At 33.7% G+C, this 19,308-nt stretch overlaps 1 protein-coding gene and 1 long non-coding RNA gene across 4 annotated transcripts; both read right to left on the bottom strand.

Annotated features, from left to right (window-relative positions):
- Nucleotides 1-5,236: 5,236 nt before the first annotated feature.
- LOC112008834 (putative disease resistance protein At1g50180) lies at nt 5,237-7,505 on the bottom strand. Its single transcript, XM_065764846.1, has 4 exons — nt 6,735-7,505; nt 6,255-6,638; nt 5,960-6,152; nt 5,237-5,877 (listed from the first exon to the last, which is right to left on the bottom strand). Exons 1-4 carry the CDS (start codon nt 7,503-7,505, stop codon nt 5,237-5,239), a joined length of 1,989 nt encoding a protein of 662 aa, XP_065620918.1.
- Nucleotides 7,506-10,963: 3,458 nt separating this feature from the next.
- On the bottom strand, nt 10,964-14,948 carry LOC112008826 (uncharacterized). Of its 3 annotated transcripts, none has more exons than XR_010625523.1 (6): nt 14,689-14,948; nt 14,400-14,582; nt 14,065-14,112; nt 13,823-13,946; nt 13,523-13,637; nt 10,964-11,326 (listed from the first exon to the last, which is right to left on the bottom strand). It is a non-coding gene; the product is annotated as an uncharacterized LOC112008826 (long non-coding RNA). The 3 variants fall into 3 exon arrangements; XR_002882608.2 differs by having other exon boundaries at nt 14,400-14,538; nt 14,689-14,943; XR_010625524.1 differs by having other exon boundaries at nt 14,430-14,538; nt 14,689-14,943.
- Between the last annotated feature and the right edge of the window lie 4,360 nt (nt 14,949-19,308).

Below are 19,308 nucleotides of genomic sequence, written 5' to 3'. Positions count from 1 at the left end.
ACTAGCTATAAAAACTCATGTCAACACTTGAGTTATTATGTGTAAGCAGTGACGCTTAATTTCCTAAAACAGTCCTAGTTCAAGTCAGAGACCACTACGACTCTGGAGTTGAGATCGCTGTTTTACTAAGTGAAGGTTCAATGCAGAGAACACCTTCATGATGCATAGTGACCCGTCTTTGTCTGGTAATCTCTCTTTAACTAAAAAATTTAATATTAAAATGAGTGGGGGATTGTTGGAACATTTTAATATTAAATAATTAAAATGAATAAATGTTATAACATAAATGTAAAGATGTAGGAGTGAATATAGAAGATGAGGAGTTAGTGAAAATGTTTAATCCCACATTGAAAAGGAGAGAAGCTATTTTATTCTTTTTAATTATGGTGATTAATGGGTTAAAATGAATTGTCTCAGATATTGGACTAGATACATGTGCAAGGGGGAGGTGAAGAGTGGAGGTATCAAAATTGGAAATGAATCAGCCTCAGATATTGTCTTACTTTGCTGGAGTTTTTCCCCTCACTTTGATGTTTGCTTTCTACGTTACCTTAGTCCTTATGTTCAGGTTTAGGTTTAGGTTTAAGAGATTTATATATTACTACTTAGTATCCGTTTGGATACAAGTCTGCGTTTTTTTTTTTTTTTTTTGTTGCTTCAGCAGCAGATGTTGACCAAGTCAGCAGTGAATAATACACCTGTGCACTGTTCACGGGTCCCACAAACTTCACTTTTCAGCCACTTTTTCATTAAAAATGGATCACATGGCACTACTCAAACATTTAAAAATTATTTTGCTATAGTGTTTTCAGTTTTCAATTTCAGCAAAATAAGTTCTATCCAAATGGACCCTAAGTGGCTGAATTTCCTATGCATCAGTTTTTATGTTTTTTTTTTTTCAAATTTTTTTTTATATATAAATTTGTTTTTATATTATATTTAAAAATTGTGCTGACGTGGAAAATTATGAAAGTTTCAGAGTCTTCGATTATATATATATATATATATAGAATTTCAAATTTTTTTTTATATATAAATTTGTTTTTATATTATATTTAAAAATTGTGCTGACGTGGAAAATTATGAAAGTTTCAGAGTCTTCGATTATATATATATATATATATAGATTTGTACAAGAAAGTTTACAATAGGAAGGTTTTTGGATACAAGAGTCAATTACAAGTTTAAATCTGTCAGTATACAACTTTGTGCTTGATTTTGGGTTGGACTTGAGCTACTTCAGTGATCTGTAGTGCATTTCTTTTGGCTAAAATAAAGGTAATAAATTCTCATGGTTGGTCGTTGCTTCTTTAGTAGAGACAACAGCCAATTTATTAGTTGCAAATATAATATTTTGGATAAATATTATGATGCTTTTATTTGAAGGGTTTGGCTTATCTCTAGTACTTTTTTAATTGGAAGTGTCATTTTATTTTAAATACACAATAGCAAGTGGTCGCGCGTGAATTTAATCTCCACATTTTATTTAGTTAGTAAGTAATGTGGTAGTTTCTCATTAAAATAAAAGGATATTCCAGTAAAAAAAATATTGAAAGTAAGCCAAACTCTTATTTGAATACCGCGGCCAGTTTTGGATAAATATTAAGCACAATTATAGGAACTACTTCCCTACTAATACTCCGTGACTAACCAAACTTAACTATATGTGTACTCCTAAAATTACTCCCTCAACACACACCTAACAAATACCATTTTTTTTAATCCATTAAACTGTTGTAGCAAGATTAGACCTTTATCAAAAGACTAAGCACGATTAAGAAGCACAACACCACTCTGCAAAAAATCTCATGGCTTTCATTTAATGGGAAAAGAAATAGATAGCTTTAGTCACAACCCCGTAATTTAGCATTAGCATTAGGATATAATCATTAAAAAAAATGCCAACAAAAAAGTATTTTTCTTTCCCTTTTTGTCAATTTAAATTTCCATCGTTGCAAATAATAATAATTAAAGGCCCGAAAAATCGGGTTCGGTTTGGGTATGAATATCAATATGTAAAAAATCATAGTAACAAATAGGAATAGATGCTAATCAAGTATTGGGATTGAGTATCCATGAGTAAAATTTTCGAGTTAGGTTTGGGTATACCTAACCTAAACCTAGTCCATGGCCATTCCAAAATTGGTATGTTGGTTCACAATATATACGGTGAGTTTTTTTTTTGGTGGAGTAGCTGTCCCTTCCTAAGATGCACATGTTGTGCAATATAGCGTAGTACATTGCCCAATTAAATTCAAACATATCACTCGATTAAGCATAATTTTTATAATAATAATTGCCCAGTCATTTGGTCAATATAATTATGGGTTTGAATTTAGGGCAAATCACAATTTTTCATCCCTAACTATCACCTCAATTACACTTATAACTCCTTGACCTTTCAAAATGCATGATCAAACATGCTATCTTTGTCATGAACTTCAAGGTCTGTTTTATAGTCTTGTATATTTAAATTGCTCACCTCATCATATGATTCCACTCTCAATCTACTACACAATGTTAACATTACGATATGATGATCCAGTTCAAAATTTTCTTTCATCCTTTAATTAGTAAATTGGTGCACAAGAAGAACAAGAATAATTTTTGTTTCAGCTCAGTTTGTAAAGCAAAAGCCGTTTTGTGATTGGAAATAACAAACGAATAACATAACTACTTGTCTTATTTAAGGAAAGGGAGATTAGCACAATAAACCGAATAATTATACAAGAAGAATCATCAAAGTACATTAGTCACAAACAGATACATCTGTCCAGAAAGAACATATAATAACCCCACACCCAATAAAAGAATATACACTCAGTAGCATTTCGTTTGCGACGAAGGGTAAAATATTATTCTTAGTCATTTGCATGGCAAGCATATGACTATTAGTCTATTACATATTATTCATCAGATACCATAGAAACAACAGAGATAGTAGCACTTAGTTTGTAACAGAGTGTACGATTTATTAGTCATTTGCATGTCAATCATGTGACTTTATTGATCAAAAATACCTTAGAAACAAGTGAAACATAAGAAATAATAGTAAAGAGTACCTTATGGATGGTGACCGAAAGAGTTGATTAAGACATCATCTCCAAACAGTTCTGCTGGTTTTTGTCCAAAGCGCACATAGTTTCTCACGGGCCGACGGGTTATGAAAGGAATGATAAATCTGTAGTTGCAAGTTGCAGTGTCAAGATCTTGATGATTCATTGATTAGTTTAAAGGACTAAAAAACCAAAAGGAACAGTCGAACAGAGAAAGATTAAGAAAGACAACCTCAGGTCGATTAAAGCTTGAGTTTCGATGAAGCATTGACTTGTGATTATCCACAATTAAAATGGGATGATTTCGTTAATAGCTTTTGTGAATTCCACTGGCATATCTTTTACCTTCAATTCACGAATAGTCTTTAAATGCTTCAATCCAGTGGAGACCTTCAAATTCTTGCAGGACCGAATCTCCAACTTCTTGAGTCTCCGCATTGCTTGTTCCTCCACAATCCATTCTTCTAGTTCATGAAGCATCCAGAATTTCAGAACTTCAAGCTGGGCAAAGCCTCCCATAGAGCAAACCATGGTTTTCCCAGTATAAGAACCTGAGAAGAAATAGAGGGATTTAAGCTTGGAAAGCTTCTCTAACTCTGGCATTGGATCATCTGAAATTCCAGAGGCTGATAAGGTAAGTTTAGTCAAGCTTTGAGGGAGTCCGGTGACGTTTATGATGATGGATGGATTCTTTAATTTACCAAATAAGTAAATACTTGAGAGATTGACGAGCCCTGACAAGTGATTCACATGTAGATCTTGAGGTCGGCCCATTTCATCAATTGATTTCAACATCAATGTTCGAAGTGTTAGGATTAGTGCCCTTAAATCCTATTGTATGATGCCATGTATGATATTAAGTGTGATATAGTGTTTGACATTATGTATGACTTAATATTATGTTAATAAATTTGTTTTATTATTATCTGAAATAATAGTAACATAAATATTCGGACATTATCACATAGTCCATGAGATGCATAGTATGTGATTTATGCGAAGATTCACTGAAGATATAAATCACAAGTTCTTTGTAAATTCAGAATTATAGTTCGTAGTCGGTGATAAAATTGAGCATTTTATCTGCGAAGACTATAACATATCAACTACGATGATTTGTCTTGATCATGGAAGTGGAGACTTCTAGTTGATGTGTTAATATGTTTTAAGAGTTAAGACATATTGAACTGGACCGCTGTGAGATTTATTATTCTCCTAATGACTGTCAAATGAATAATAAATCCCACGACTTACATTTGCATAAACTCTTAATCTTGAGAGAATAATGGACCTGATCATAAGGTGTAGGTTGCTTTGATATATCAGGAGTGAGATCTAAAGTAACGGTCAAAACCTCAGTATATTGGGCAGCTACATTTAGTGTTGATGGAACATATATTCTCAAGATAGAATTCATAGTCTCTTAACGGAGATATAAAGTATTTCCTTGAGATAAGTTTAATGAGTTTGTTATTCAGAGAGTTAGGCCTAACCATTTTAATAAAACTAAAGTATATATTTATGGAATTGGATTTCATAAATATATGATGAATAACATTAAAGGATTAAATCGGGTACTCAAGGATTAAGATGTAGTAATTTACAAAGTGGCAGTCTACACTAATGACTTTGTATTACTACGAATATTTTATGAAGGGGTTGCATGTATAATAACGTCTTGGGATATAATTTATAGATAAGACCTAGAGTGCAACTATATTTATATAGTGGTATTAAATATAGTTAATGGTAACTTTGGACTTGTTAAGAGTTGACAGAAAAGCCCAAGGCCCATTGGAGCTAGTGTCATATTGGTCCCTTTTGGTCCCACTCCAAGCCACACACTTAAGCCCAATTGGTAAGGCCCAAAAGGCCAGCCCAATTAGATAAATTGGTTAGATACAAAGAGAAAAATGTTCAGATTTTTCAGGGTGTGAAAAACAACATTGAAATGGTGTGTATGAGAGTTCTAGTCACTCTCTAGTCATCCCTTTGTTACCAATTGAGAGACCACACATCTTGGGCGTTAGTGGAATTGGAGTGAAGATTAAAAGTATTCCTGAGTACTTCAATCTTTGTTTTTGAAATTCACCGCTTCAAGGTACGATCTTTTGTTCTCAAATTCTGAAATTTACTTAGTACGTGTTATCAATATCGAATGAAGTAGATCCGTATAAAACTTAATTTCCGCTGCATTTATATTTATTTTCATCACGAAGGCCCTTCAGTTCCACAGCAAAACTATCTGTCAATTGTTTTTGCTGTGACAAGTCTAACTGGAACGCCAATTCCAATCTCCTAAGGTTTTTCAACCTGCTGAGGAAATGCTTCATAGGGCTGTCCTTATGAGGAGTGAGCATATACCCACCCAATCCGAAGGACTCCATATGTACAAATGCACCCCGCAGTATTTGGAGATTTGGCGGAAATTTCTCATTTCGTCCTTGCCCAATTTTGCCTCGACAAATCTCACTCATGTACAAGTTTTGAAGCTTTTGCAATTTCCCTATTGTACTGGGGAGAGTGCGGATATAAGTATGATTGACATCCAAAGTTTCAAGGTTCACTAAGTTGCCAATTGATGATGGGATGTTCTCTAGGTAAGTCCACCTTAACCCTAGATACGTTAACTGAATTAATTTCCCTATAGTGTCAGGCAATTGAGGTCTACATACTTGTTCAAGATCAAGTACCTTTACTTGTAAGAAATGCCCACTTGCAATGCGGTTACGAAGGATGATACCTACATCTTCTCCAGTTCCTTCTTGAGTATCAAAGCAGAGGATGGACCTGGGATTTTTGTAGGCTTGCATTGTAGAATCTGTTGAATCAATAACATACACATCAAAGTCCGAAATTGTTCTCTCGCAACCAGAGTTCTCGTAGAGTATCAGGGAAGATACAAGTCCTGACCTTCCCATTCTGCTTTCTTTCCCCTACTTGAACCAAGTTACGCCTTATCAACTCTTTCAAAAACTTCTTTGCAATTGCAACAGATTCAAGAGGCTCTTGCTTATTATCCTTCTTTTGTACCAACCCTTCTGCAACCCACAAAGCGACTAATCTCCTTGAAGCAATTTCAGAGTCTCTAGGGAACTGTGCAAAGTAAGAATAACATTTAGGTAGACGTGGATCCAGAAACAAGTCTTTTTCGTGTCTTTCAAAGTTTTCCAACCATGGTGTTTGGTGAGGACTGACATGGTCCAGCACCCTTGTCAAGTCCTTAATCGTCACTTTTTTCCCGGACAACAGATACCCATAACTTAAGATGGAAAGTGGCAAGCCTCCACATCTTTTTACAACTTCATTTGCCAGTTTTTTCCATTTTGGAAAGAGTTGATCAGGCTGAGAAGGTTCAGGCTGAAAGCGCACCATCTGGGTAAACAAATCCCAGCTCTCATCATTGGTTCGTAGTTGAAGTTGGTATGGGGTGCTGCTTCGGTCAGCATGTGAAGCTACACTATTGTCTCTTGTGATGAGCAAAATTCTACTCCCATTTTCACAATCCTGGAAAGCTTCTTTTAGAGTATCCCAAATTTCTTTGTTAGAGACTTTGTCTAGAACTAGAAGGTACCTTTTGGGCTTCAAGAAATCATTCACCTCCTTAAATGAGTACTCTTTTTACTTCCCATTCCTATGATTCGGCAGGACATTTTTTCCTAATCTTTTTAGGAGTACGTCCTTATTATTGTCCACCATATCAGGTAGAGCCACCCAATATCTGAAAGGAAAATGCTTCTGAATAGCTTTATGGTTATAAACCACCTTTGCAAGAGTTGTCTTACCTATGCCTTCCATCCCCACAATGGGAAGTGTGGAGAAAGGCTCAGTTGCGGTGGTTAGCCGCGAGACCATTTCGTGTACATCATCTTCCAAGCCGACCACTGAGATTGTGTCCTCCCTCAATTCAACGCGACATACCCTTATGCTTATGGAAAGAATTCTGAGAGCTTCCACGAGTAGCTCATTTTCTGCAGTGAAGTTTCGCCAAAGATCTGTCTCCTTTTGAGAACTACGGTTTCTCCTTTGTGAGGCTGATAAAGAGAAACAACTCGTTGCATCTTCCACAATGATCTTCATTTGATTATTCCATTCCTTTATTGAATTGGACATGCCTTCTTGAACTGCTTTTGCATCTATGAGAAGTCGGTTCACATCATCAAAATAATCAGGTAGCTCTTCTAACTGAGAGGCTACCATGAGGTGTTCCTGATTGATCTGCCTGCGAAACTTGTCCAGAAGATTTAAAATTTCCTTGTCATCGGTTGTGGCCTGTGTTTTCTGTTTTGGGGAGCGATGGACAGATTTCGGTGCAACTCTTCTGATAAATGTGAAATCAAATAGAACCTTTTTATAAAAGAGGTCCCAGAGCTGTTTCTTGATATTGCTAAAGCTCTTCTTGAACTGACGCCTCGACCACCAATTACCAATATACGGAATCCGTCTCATTTGATCTGCAGTTTTCTGTATGCTATCGATTGCATTGTGCAGGTCGCTGATGATATCCACAGCTTCATCCACCCAAGCCTTTGCCGTTTCACTTTGGAATCCCTGCTAAATCTTGCAGGAAAGCATGCAGTAGCTGCTGTGGCAACTTGATGGAGTAGTCTATTTCCTTTTGCTTGTCAGTCACTAAGTTTGGATTCTTAGCCATCAGAAATTTTAATTTCCTTGCAATAGAGACAACTGGCGGTTTTGGCCCAGGAAGATAAGGAGAAGAGTTGTCTCCTTCTATTGGTCTGTCCTGCAAGCTTCTAACAATAGACCTTGACCGCTCTAATGATTTACAAATTCCAGGTCGTGTGTTACGAATTTGATCATTTATTTCAGCGTTGCACGAACCCAACTCAGCCTGGTGGACAAAAGTTTCCATGAAATTCCTGACAACAGAGTAAATCGATTTCTGAGATTCTCTTGTTTCAGTCAGTGTTCGGTAGGATTCCTCGTAACCCTGTACCTTGTGAATCAAGGCTTTGGTTTCATTCACCCAATCTCTATCAGCATCACTTAGTTGTACAATGGTTCCTGGTTTCAGTTGAGAATCCCGAAGTTGATTGGGTTTCTCATATATTTTTCTCCCAGATTCCAAAACCTCTTCTACATCTTTTATGATAGCTTCCAAGAGCTTGATATTCTTTCTAAGACGCCGGTAACGATTCTCCACCCATCGAAGAAATAAATAACTAGGAAAAATGATAACAATGTACCCGCACCCGATGATTATGAGGAATATGAACAAATCAAGAACATAGGCATGAGAAATTATGGATATTACAGACGAAGTTTCCATGGGTGCTCTGTTCTTGTTTTTTACTTGGTATACCAAACAAAGCTTTATGAAATTACACACTTCATTTAATGGAAAGAAAAGCCCCATTACATGGTCCAAAAGTGATCATTAATGAATTGGAATAATAGAATTCGTGAACCATAAACAATCCCAAAACTGGGAGGCAAGGCAGATATGGTTTGAGGAATTACCAAGCTTCCTAGATTCATAATAGATTACGTGAACCATGACCAATCCCAAAACTAGGAGGCAAGGCAAATATGGCTTGAGTTAAAACCACCATAAACAATCCCAAAACTGGGAAGCAAGGCAGTTACGGCTTGAGGAACAACCACACTTCCTAGATTCATAATAGAATACGTGAACCATAACCAATCCCAAAACTAGGAGGCAAGGCCAATTTGGCTTGAGGAACAACCACCCTTCATATATGTCAATATATATCTCTGGACAATTATTAGTTTACATGAAGTTTATTATATAAAGTGAACATTGTAGACAAAATGATTATTTCAATATGGCTAATATTTGCTACGTTGGGAGAAAGTGTACAATCATTTTGCTTACAATGTACACTTCACATTGCAGTGTTCATCATGTAAACTAATAATTTTCACATATATATTTCTTGGACTATCAAAATTATTTACAGAAAATTTCACATAGGACAATAATTTCCTTCAAAATGGGATCTGTAATTACATTTTACCTTTCCATATTTTCATGTTCATTGTCAAAAAAATTTTAACTAACAAAAATATTTATGAGAAGAAATTAATTATCATCATCGTTGTGGCATCTAATAAATCAATGAGATAAAACATAGTAGTTTTGACAAAGTCATTGTTCTATGCTTTGACGAAAATACACGTGTCACTATTGTATGCAAGCTTCTATGATTGGGATCCAACGTCTTTTTACTTGTACAACCAAAATTTTTGTAGAAAAATTAATTGCCTTCATCATTGTCTTCATCATATCTAATAAGTCAACGAGATTGAATATAGCAGTTTTGACACATGTCATTATTCCATGCTTCGAAAAAATGACACTTGTCATCATTGTATGTATCCTTGAGTCGATGGAATCCAACTTTTGTGATACTAGTCAATAACTTGCGCATTGCATGGGTAATTTCAACAAAATACAAGTCTAATTTTGTTTTCCACTCTATACATAGAATTTGATAATTATGAAAATTTTTAATATATATTTATTGTGATTGTATTTGTATATGTAACTATTTATTAATTCTACTATTTAAAAAAAATGATGTGGTAATCTTATAATGGAGGTGTAATATAGGAAGTTTTAAAGAAAATCCTTTTAGAATTTAAATCCAATATATAAAAATTGGCCTCATTGCTTGCGCTACATACAAGCACAAAGGAATTTTTTTTTGGATAACACGAAATTTACTATTAACTCCAATTTGAGGTTTATGCGTTTGTATAGTGAAATGTATGCGTTTGTCAATCATCGATATAGCCAAGCATGAGGCATAACAACCCCTGATTTAGATTGATTTGCAACCCAATTCTGAGTTGACCACTTTGTTGCTATGGGTTGCCGATAAAGACGGGGCTTTTAGTCGAATCAAGTGAAGCATTTTTGACATCAACCAACTGGAACGTCGGTATTTGATTTTGTTTATATATATAAACAAAATGCTGTCATTTAGTGTTATGTTAAACCAAGCAACGACATTTTGTACTAGGACTAAACACATAAAACTCTCAGTTCTCTCATTTTTAAATCAGAACTCTCTCTCTCTCTCTCTCTCACAAAATTTTGAGAGGCAATGGTTCAATTAGCCCTCTCTGGAGTCTAGACCAAAACCCTATGGATTTGTCACTAATCTGTCAAATTCCACCACTAATCTACAAGGTTAACTCATAATTGTGTGTTTTAATTTCTATGTATTGTGCCTTTCTATACTTCAATTTTAATTTTGTCTCTAATTGATTTTTTTTTTCTTTCTTTGTTTGTTTCCATGGATGTATCATATATTTGTATGAATTTGTTGAGTAAGGTAATTGATTATTTTGGATGGATTATTTTCTTCCTTTATATATACTAGCGTTTAACCCGCGCAATGCGCGGGATCATTTTATAATTTAGGCTCACCTTTACATCACTCACACCATTAAACTCCTTTGATAGGATTGAGCTTTGTGTTGCATGTAAGACATGCAAAAATAATAACCCATTTGTTGTTAACATTAACAATCTTGGCTTTGCATGTCACCAATTAATTTTATCTATATAAAACTGTATATATGTTAACATTATGCTATTCCTTTTTATTTATTTAACAAATTAACAACTTTCCTAATAGGTTTGTATTTTAATTTTCTCAACTCCGAATATTTGCCTTGTTCATACCCTTTAGTTGTTATTTGTATAATATAAACCCAAAAGGTCAACAATCAAGCTCAGTACTTAATTAGGACTCAGATTCATTACTTGAAATTAGAAGCTTTTTAATGTAGCACCTATAAAAATGCATACTCATAGCATTCTCAATTTTCATCAATCTTGTATTCCCAAAATAAGGCTACACTAAACAGTGCAGCAATCTAATAGAGGCAAATGAATTACAATCTACATTTATAACTGAGTTCAAAATTAGAATCACATATATTACAAAACTTAAATTCATGTTGATATAAGAGTCTTAGGATGCTCAGATAACAAAACCACAGCCTAAATACAGAAAATTAAATCTCTCATAATCTGAAATAAAACAGAAAATTAAGTAAATAAGAAAAGGGTATGAAGAATAGAGCTTGGTGCATAATTCTTATGCATTTTTTATGCATCCAAGTCTTCTATTTCAGCAACTATTTTTCTATTATGTAAGAAAGTTATCCATCTAGTCCTTTAGGAGGTCCTTTTGGCATAATTTCCTTTGTGACTTTTGGAATGTCAAAGTTGATGTAGAGCTTTGTTGCCCACGTGAATGATAGTCAATAGTTACCTACAAATTTTTTTAATTAGTTAGGCATTAACAATTGTCATGTTTTCATTTAAAGTATATGAGAATAATATCTAATAATATTTAAAAGAAACACCCAGATGATCAAATAGTTAAAACTTAGAGGTGAGAAAAACATAACTTTCATTTCACAGAAATAATATAACTCTCATGCTCTACACATATTGCAAAGATCAAAACCACATCTATAACACAAAACACAAAGTAGCAAGGCACAAATTAATTAAGTTTAAATATAACTTAAGAAACCAAAATGCTCTAAAACAGAAAATGTAGTGAGCTCAAGTATAAGTGAAATCTGGTTTTCAATTATACTTTACCCAAGGATTTCTATGGGTAATAGTGATCTATGCAATTATTCTCTTTGGACTCTATGATGTATCTACTCCCTTTAATTTAATTTAATTTGGCATGATGTTTCTATGGATAATAGTGATCTATGCAACATCTAGCTGAGCTGGTTTTTGGTTTGCACAGCATGTGAAACCAAAAAATGACATCTCTTAACCATTAGAACAGAGATTGCAAACTATTTTTCATGTTGCATCAAATGCTGTAGCCTTACTTCCTACTTTTAAAGTCCTACAACAGAAGGTAAGATCCAATTCATGTCTAGTGGAATTTCAAGTGCATTGTATCATGCACGTGGTGTGTAACTGCTGTAACTTTTACTACTGCTTTGGTATCAGTTTATGGATTTTTGGTTTTCTTTCTTGGCTGTGGTGAGCACTTTTGTATACCTAACTATTCTTAGTGAAACTGCAAAGAGGGCAATCCATATAATTGCAGCCATTATTTCCAATTGCTCAAAAAAAATAAATAAATAAATAAAACATAGCAATTTTAAATTGCAGCAGAGAAAGATGAAAGAAATACAGCAAACGAAGCCTAAGAAAACATTGAAAATATGGGTTGAACTGTAAAAAGTAATGCAGCAATTCAGTGAAAATTTAAATCTGAAAAATGAAGGTTTGGACCACGACCAATCAAAACTTGATTCTACATTTGTTAGTGGTTCATGTACAGCCCAGAATTCAGATAGCTACAAAATCTATCAATAATTAAAATTATTTTAGTAATAGGAGGGGGTAAAAAAAGGTTGGTTCCAAAAAAAAAAAATTAGTGGAGTACAGAGCAAAAAATGATGATATAAATAGCAAGAAGTGTTTTGCTAGCAAACAAAGAAAACCACATCAAGTGTCAAATTCACTTTTTTTGAAACTGGAAAAAAACGAATGAAATGTTATTGTCCTAAAAACACTAATGAAATGGTAAAAATAAAAAATAAAATAGTAAATATATTGAAGTTGGTGATAGCTGGTGGCTAGAACACGTGAGCCACACGTGGTAGGAGTTGGAGCAATCCAGCAAATTGTAACGTGAAAAAAGAAACCTTCGACTTAGAGATTCATAAGTAAAAAACTGTAAAAGGGACAAAGAAGTAAGGACGAAGAAGAAGAAGAAGAAGAAAAAGAAGAAGAAGGAAAGAAAAACCAGACTAAATACTAAGTCCAGATGCCAAATACTAAGGACTCAGAGAGAGAGAGACCAAGAAATGGGTCTCCTCCAATGTAAGTTTGTTCAAAAAATATTTGTATACATCCTAGTTTTTTTGAATGCCCATTTAATTTTATTTTTATTTAATTTAATTTTTTATTTTTTGTGTGGGATATACAAAGTTTATCACTATACAGGATGATAATCTTATCTTTAAAAAAACATTATAGGGAGAGTTTGGGGGCCAAAATTGTTTATGTTCTTTTGAAAAGTTTTGCAGAACACTATCAGTAGAGACTGCAAAGTAGAAATGGGTAGTGAGAGAAAAACTCTATTGGATACCACTAACAATGTAAAAAATCTATTCTAGAATGATCAAAACATGCAACCCACATGATTTTTTTTAAAACTGTGATAAGAATTTGTATAGAATAAAACATGTTAGCCACGCAAGTTCTTCAACACCACATTATCTTAAAAGCGAAGTTTAAATTTGAGTCAATTGATGTTTTATAAAAACAAATGCCCTAAACAAAATTAAATCTAACACAAATACCCAAAATAAAATAAATCTCTTAAAGCAACTATTTGATTCTAACCAAAAGACTTTAGTTCAAACGGATTCCAAACCAAATTGTAGACTTTAAAGCCGAATTTGTTATTTTTATTTAAAAGCTTTACCTGCCAATGGGTGTGAATACTCTGTTTCCTCTTTCTCGCTGTCCATCTCTTCGTCTTTGTGCGTGACTTACAATTACCAACTTTCTCTTAATGTTGATTCTAAATGTTTTGGTTTCTTTATATGTAAACAGCAAGAGGTTGTCAGTCATAAGGTTTAAGCAAAAAAAATCAAACCAAAATAATCAAAATACCTTAATCTCAGCCAAATACGTGCAGCAAAAACAATCCCCAGCCTAAATAATATTTAACGCCAATTTCTTTCTCAAAAAGTAAAAAATGTTTTGCAAAATCGAAACTTACTGATAGCAAGTCAGCAAGAGACCGGATGATTGCAGAACGCCAGAATAGCGGTAATGGCAGTCCTCAAATGTTTCTCTCTCTGCCTTGTGATCTCTATCAATCGCTGTTTTTGGCTTCTAAATACCTACCAAAACATTCAAAAACCTAAAATCAAAATTAAAAGTAGGATTGGAAAAGTTAAGAACCAATTGGAATCCAAATATCTACCAAAACTGAAAACCCAAAGAGTGAGAGAGAGAAACCTGAATGGCCAATGCTCCAAAGAGAGAAAAAAAGAGAAAAGAAGTTACCTGTGAAAGAGGAGATTGGTGGTGAATCAACAGCAAAACCGGTTTTCCAAATCAAAACCCCAGGAAAAAAAAAAAAAAAAAAAAAAACTTTGAACGCAGATATTAGAAAACAGGGAAAGGCTTAGTGATTTCTGTAATCCAAAATAGGGAAAAAAAATATCGAAAAATTGAGAAAACAAACATTTTCATGGAGAACCCAAAAACCCAAAACAAAAAGGAATCAAAGCCAAGATCAAATCTAAACGTATCCAACAAAAAAAAACTCAATAAAAAGTAAAATTTCATACCCAAGTCTTAAAAAATGAAGAAAAACGTACTGGAGCCGGTTCTGATACCCGTAGATCTCTGATTGCGCCTTCATTGCGAAGGCGAACTCGCGCTTGTGACCCGTTCGAACCCGACATAGCAACACGAACTCCTTCGAATCTGTACCGTTCACCATACACACACACACAAAGATCGATTCAAATCTGATTTTTCAAAAAAATTTAAAAATTTGAGGAATTCAATAATATAGAGAGCAAGAAACAAATACATGAATCTTGAATCGGAAAAAGATTGAATTAAAGAACTAACCTGTAGCCTGTATTGAAGGGATTGAATATTCTTGAAGAAAAAGATTAGGGTTCGTGAGAAGAGAGAGAGAGAGAGTTTGGGGATATTGGAAGAGATTGTACGGCTCTTCTTCATCTTGAATGGTGTCTGATGTTTTGGGTTTCAGTTTTTGATCTCTCGATCTCTCTCTCCTTCTCTGTTCTCTGTTCTCTGTCTTTCGTCGCTTCTCAATTTCCATTTGCGTGTATGCTTTAATTTTAACCGGTTATTTTGTTGTTATTTATAACAACAGGCTTTTAAACGGTGTGTAGCAATACCAAACAACCTAATTTATCGCCTTTTTATTTAAACCAGTTTTTTAATTGCAAGCGTGTGCAGAGTTTTGAAGTACCAAACGTTGCAACGTACGGGTTTTTAAAGGAAAAATTGAATCCGTGTCAGTATTTTAAGGGGGTCATTTTGCCTAACGTGTCAGTATTTGGTAAAAGTTTCTGCTATTATATATAGTATTAGATATATATATATATAGATAAATAGATTAAGACTTAGGTACAATACTTAGGTGCTGTTCCTTAAGTTTCCCTTTTAAGATTCTACCGTGTGGATTTTTTCTCATGGGATGGAAGTGTATTTTTTAGTTAAGTAGCCATATGCATAAATCTTAAGAAGGGAACCTAAGAAACTGCACCTAAAGTACTGTACCTAAGTTTTGTCCATATATATATATTTCTAGAGTTTGTTTTAGTTCAATGAGCCGTATGTGTTAGTGTCAGTGTGTATGGATTATTCTGTTCCCATTTTTATTTTTACTTTTACTTCCTAGGGTTTGTTTTTGTTCATGAGTATATCTCATGTGATTGTTGGTGTGTAATGTGTTTACTGTTCGCTGTGCTTAGCGTACCATACCATGTTGTGAAAAAAAGATATTATTATTAGTGCTAGAGTACGAGCATGAGCATGATTAATTGTTTTTGTTTTGTTTTGGTTGTGAAAAGAAAACACTATTTGAGCATGAGTACTAGATTGTTTTTGTTTAGTGTTGGTTGTGGGGGAAAAAAATTATTTGAGCTTCAGTTTGAGTCTGGATTATGCTTCTTCCTTTTGGTAAAGTACCAATTAGCTAGAAACCTCTTTTGCAATGTCCTCACAGAGATAATTCTATAATTAACTTATAATTATGTCCCCCGAAATTTAAAAGATGATGCAGAACAGATTGCTATGAAGTTCCCGAACTCTTACGTGCACCTAAAATCATCACGCAAGACAAAAAGGTACTAGTAGAAATCATGGGTCTCGGAATCAGAATCTAATGAAATTTGGTAGGCTGAAGTAAAACGGTCTTTTGAACAATAGTCGTTGCTTTGCCAAGAGGTACCTCTGAAAATGGCAAACTCCTTCATTTAGACCCTGAAAATTATGATTTTGCCGTTTATAGTAATCTTTGTTTCCTTAATAATTTTTTGCTCAAAAGTCAAAATACGGTCCTACTTGTTTTGAGACGACTCTTAAAGCCAGTAGTTTATGATTTTGCATTTAATTCAATTTTTCCATTTTTGGTAAATTTTGGTATTTTGTCACCTAATCGTGTAATTAGTGCAAATTAGGGTTTCAAACGTTTTTCTCAGTATTTATATGTTTTATAGCCGTCAAAGACATATTAGATTATTATCAATAAACACAAATGTTTTGTCAAATTTTCTTCTCTGGTGGATTCTAGTTTTATTACCTTGTGTATTCAAAGGAACCCTTCATGGATTCAAGGTTTACTACCCAGAAGATAATAGTTTAGTTTCTGTCCATCAAAGAGAGCATCGAGTGTGCTTTCTTTAGGCTTCAGCGACTTCAAAACACAAAAAAAAAAAAAGAAAAAAAAAAAAAGAAGCATAATTATTACTCCATATCTTAAAAATTTTCTAAAGCGTTTTGAGATAAGCATATCATGACTCATGAGGCATTCTTCTATTCTTCTCAACCAAGTCCAATTAAAGTCTAAAATATAACCATGAATACATTTAAAGCGAGCTAAAAATAAATAAATAAATAAATAAGAAGACAAAAGTGCACTATTGGTTTCTAAAGTTTACATATTAAGAGTTTTTAATCCTTTAAGTTTCAAATGAGTGCTATTATTTTATATATATATATATATATATTTTTTTTTTTTTTGAGAAAAAAAATGAGTGCTATTAATCTTTGAAGTTTTTTTTTTTTTTTTAATTTTTTTTTATACAAGATAGAAATTCTACTCTAGAATAATCTAAGTGTATATACGTGTGAAACTCACTCCTAAAAACTTGAACCCTAACCCTTACCCCCACACCCCACAAACACTTATACTTGTGGAATGATCATCGTACTAAGAATGCGTGGTGGTATTAATCTCTGAAGTTTTAAAAGTGAACACTATTGGACTAGCCATTAATTGTCATTAGTGTCAATGCTTACAAGGTTATCGGATTAATGACATGGAATCTCTTTAAAGTGATGTGGCAATTCTTTTATTAAAAATTTTACACCTATACTGGTCTAATGGGGAAACGATTTTTATTTGGGTTTTGCCCAAATAAAACCTGCAACTTCATCCCTACTTCATATCCGATGTTAAACTAGAGGGAGGGATGGAGAGAGAGAGTCTTAAGTCTCAACATACGTGCAGCTATCACAGGTTTAATGTTAAATAACTAATTGTAGTACAAAACCATCATTGTGACAAGGCTGGATGGTGCTTTATCAGGTTAGCCAAAATACCAGAAATGAATTTTCTTTCAAGCAAATTTCCTTTAGGGTTCATTGGTTGGGAGGATGGAAAAGTGGGGGAGATAGAAGAGATTTTAATTTCCCCATTTGTGTTTAGTTGGAGGGTGGAAAGTGGAGGGATAGAAATAGAGTTTGTATAAATTTACTCTCATACTACATAACCCTTTTTATATAAATATTTTATAAAGGAAAAAGAAAAAGAAAAAAATGGTTCAAAGTAAGGATAAAAAAAAAAAAAAAATAAGAGTTTATATGTGAGGATCAAAGACCTAGAATATATATATATATATATATATATTAAAGGTTCAACGAGACCAAAGAACCCAAAAAAAGATTTAAAAAAAAAAGGTTCAACGTCAAGCAAAGAACTAATAAAAGGAAAAATTTTTTTTTTTTTTTTTTTCAAATGTAGCAAAGAAAAAGAAAAGAAAAAAAAGTGTTAAACATTGAATTTACTTTGGGAAGGGGAAGGGGTAGATAAGTTATTTTCATCAAACCACCTCCCCTCTCTTGGGGGGGGGGGGGGGGGGGGGTTGTGGTGGTGCTAAAAAATGGTGGGTTAGGAGAGAAAATAGGTAGGCCTCACCATTTTCTCCAACCCAAAATATCTCCTATTTTCACTCCTCAATTTTCCATCCTTCCTATGTTCACTCTAACCAAACATAGCTTTAAGCTGACGAATGTTTGCTTAATTATTCTAGTCACATAACTTCAATAAAGGAGCAACATAAGTGATTTTTCCATGGAAATTTGAATTTATTTGCCAAAGCCGTGTGCAATAGATTTGTCACAATTGTGTGGTATTAAAGGACATGTTTCTATTTTTCCTGCAGAAGTCCCTTCCCACTTTCACGCTTTTCTGTGTTGGATGATTTAGGACATGGCCTATTTGGATTGAGGGGAGAGGGAAAGGGGAGTGGATTTAGGTGTTTTTAATGTTGTTTAGTCAAATTAAGGTTTTATACATTTTCATAGTTGCCTTAGGTTTTCTAACCACACTAGGTTTTCTTTTTACTATTTAAACACATTATAGCCTCCAAAGGCAATATAGTTTTCAGATTAATGAAATTCAAACTTTGTTTATTTATTTCTTTGGTGAATTCCAGAAAATTATCACCTTGTGGATACAAGGAACCCCTTGCGAATTTGAGGATCACTATCATAACTAACGATTTAGTTTTTGCTTAATCTAAAAGTGAGTATCGTGTGTGCTTTCTTCAGGTTTCGTGACATTAGTTGGTGTCAAAGCCTTGACTTACCCTAAATATAAGAAAAATCCTTTCTTTGATGGAGAAATGAGTAAGTTGGATTTATTGAATGACTTCTTCATTTGGAAGAATATTTTAATTTTTGGAAGATTTGTGATGAAGAAATAGTATGGCTTTGTTTTAATAAATTGGACGGTAAAGCAAAAGAATAGTGGGAAGATATTCCAATTGATAGAAAGCATTGAGTTAAGCATTCAATTCACTCTTGGCAAAGAATGGAAAATGTATTAATTGATTCATGGTTTCCTTGTGACTATAATATACTAGGTTATACAAGTGTTAATTATAGATCTAGATATTCATATGAAAAGTAGTATGTTCAAAATGTGAAAGGCTAATGACAAAACCAAATTATCACAACCAAGTCCATGTGTTAAGAAAAAAAAGGATTTGAGGGTTGACAAGATGCAACCAGTTTCTAAAGAAAAATGTGAAGTGGTTGGAAAAGATCTAGAGTTGCAACAAGTTGTTGAATTAAAGCTTGAAGATAGCACTTTTCACAAGTTGATGAGGAGGTTAAAGAAAAGAAGACTGAGTTGATTGTGGATAATGACAAAAATCAAGAGATAATAATTATTAAGAATATTGTCGAAGATCTTATTGAGGTAAAATATGA

This window comes from Quercus suber, unplaced genomic scaffold, assembly GCF_002906115.3.
Source record: "Quercus suber isolate HL8 unplaced genomic scaffold, Cork oak 2.0 scaffold_587, whole genome shotgun sequence".
Classification (NCBI taxonomy): domain Eukaryota; kingdom Viridiplantae; phylum Streptophyta; class Magnoliopsida; order Fagales; family Fagaceae; genus Quercus; species Quercus suber.
Note: the sequence above shows the minus strand (reverse complement) of the source record. Positions and strands in the feature narration are given on the sequence as shown.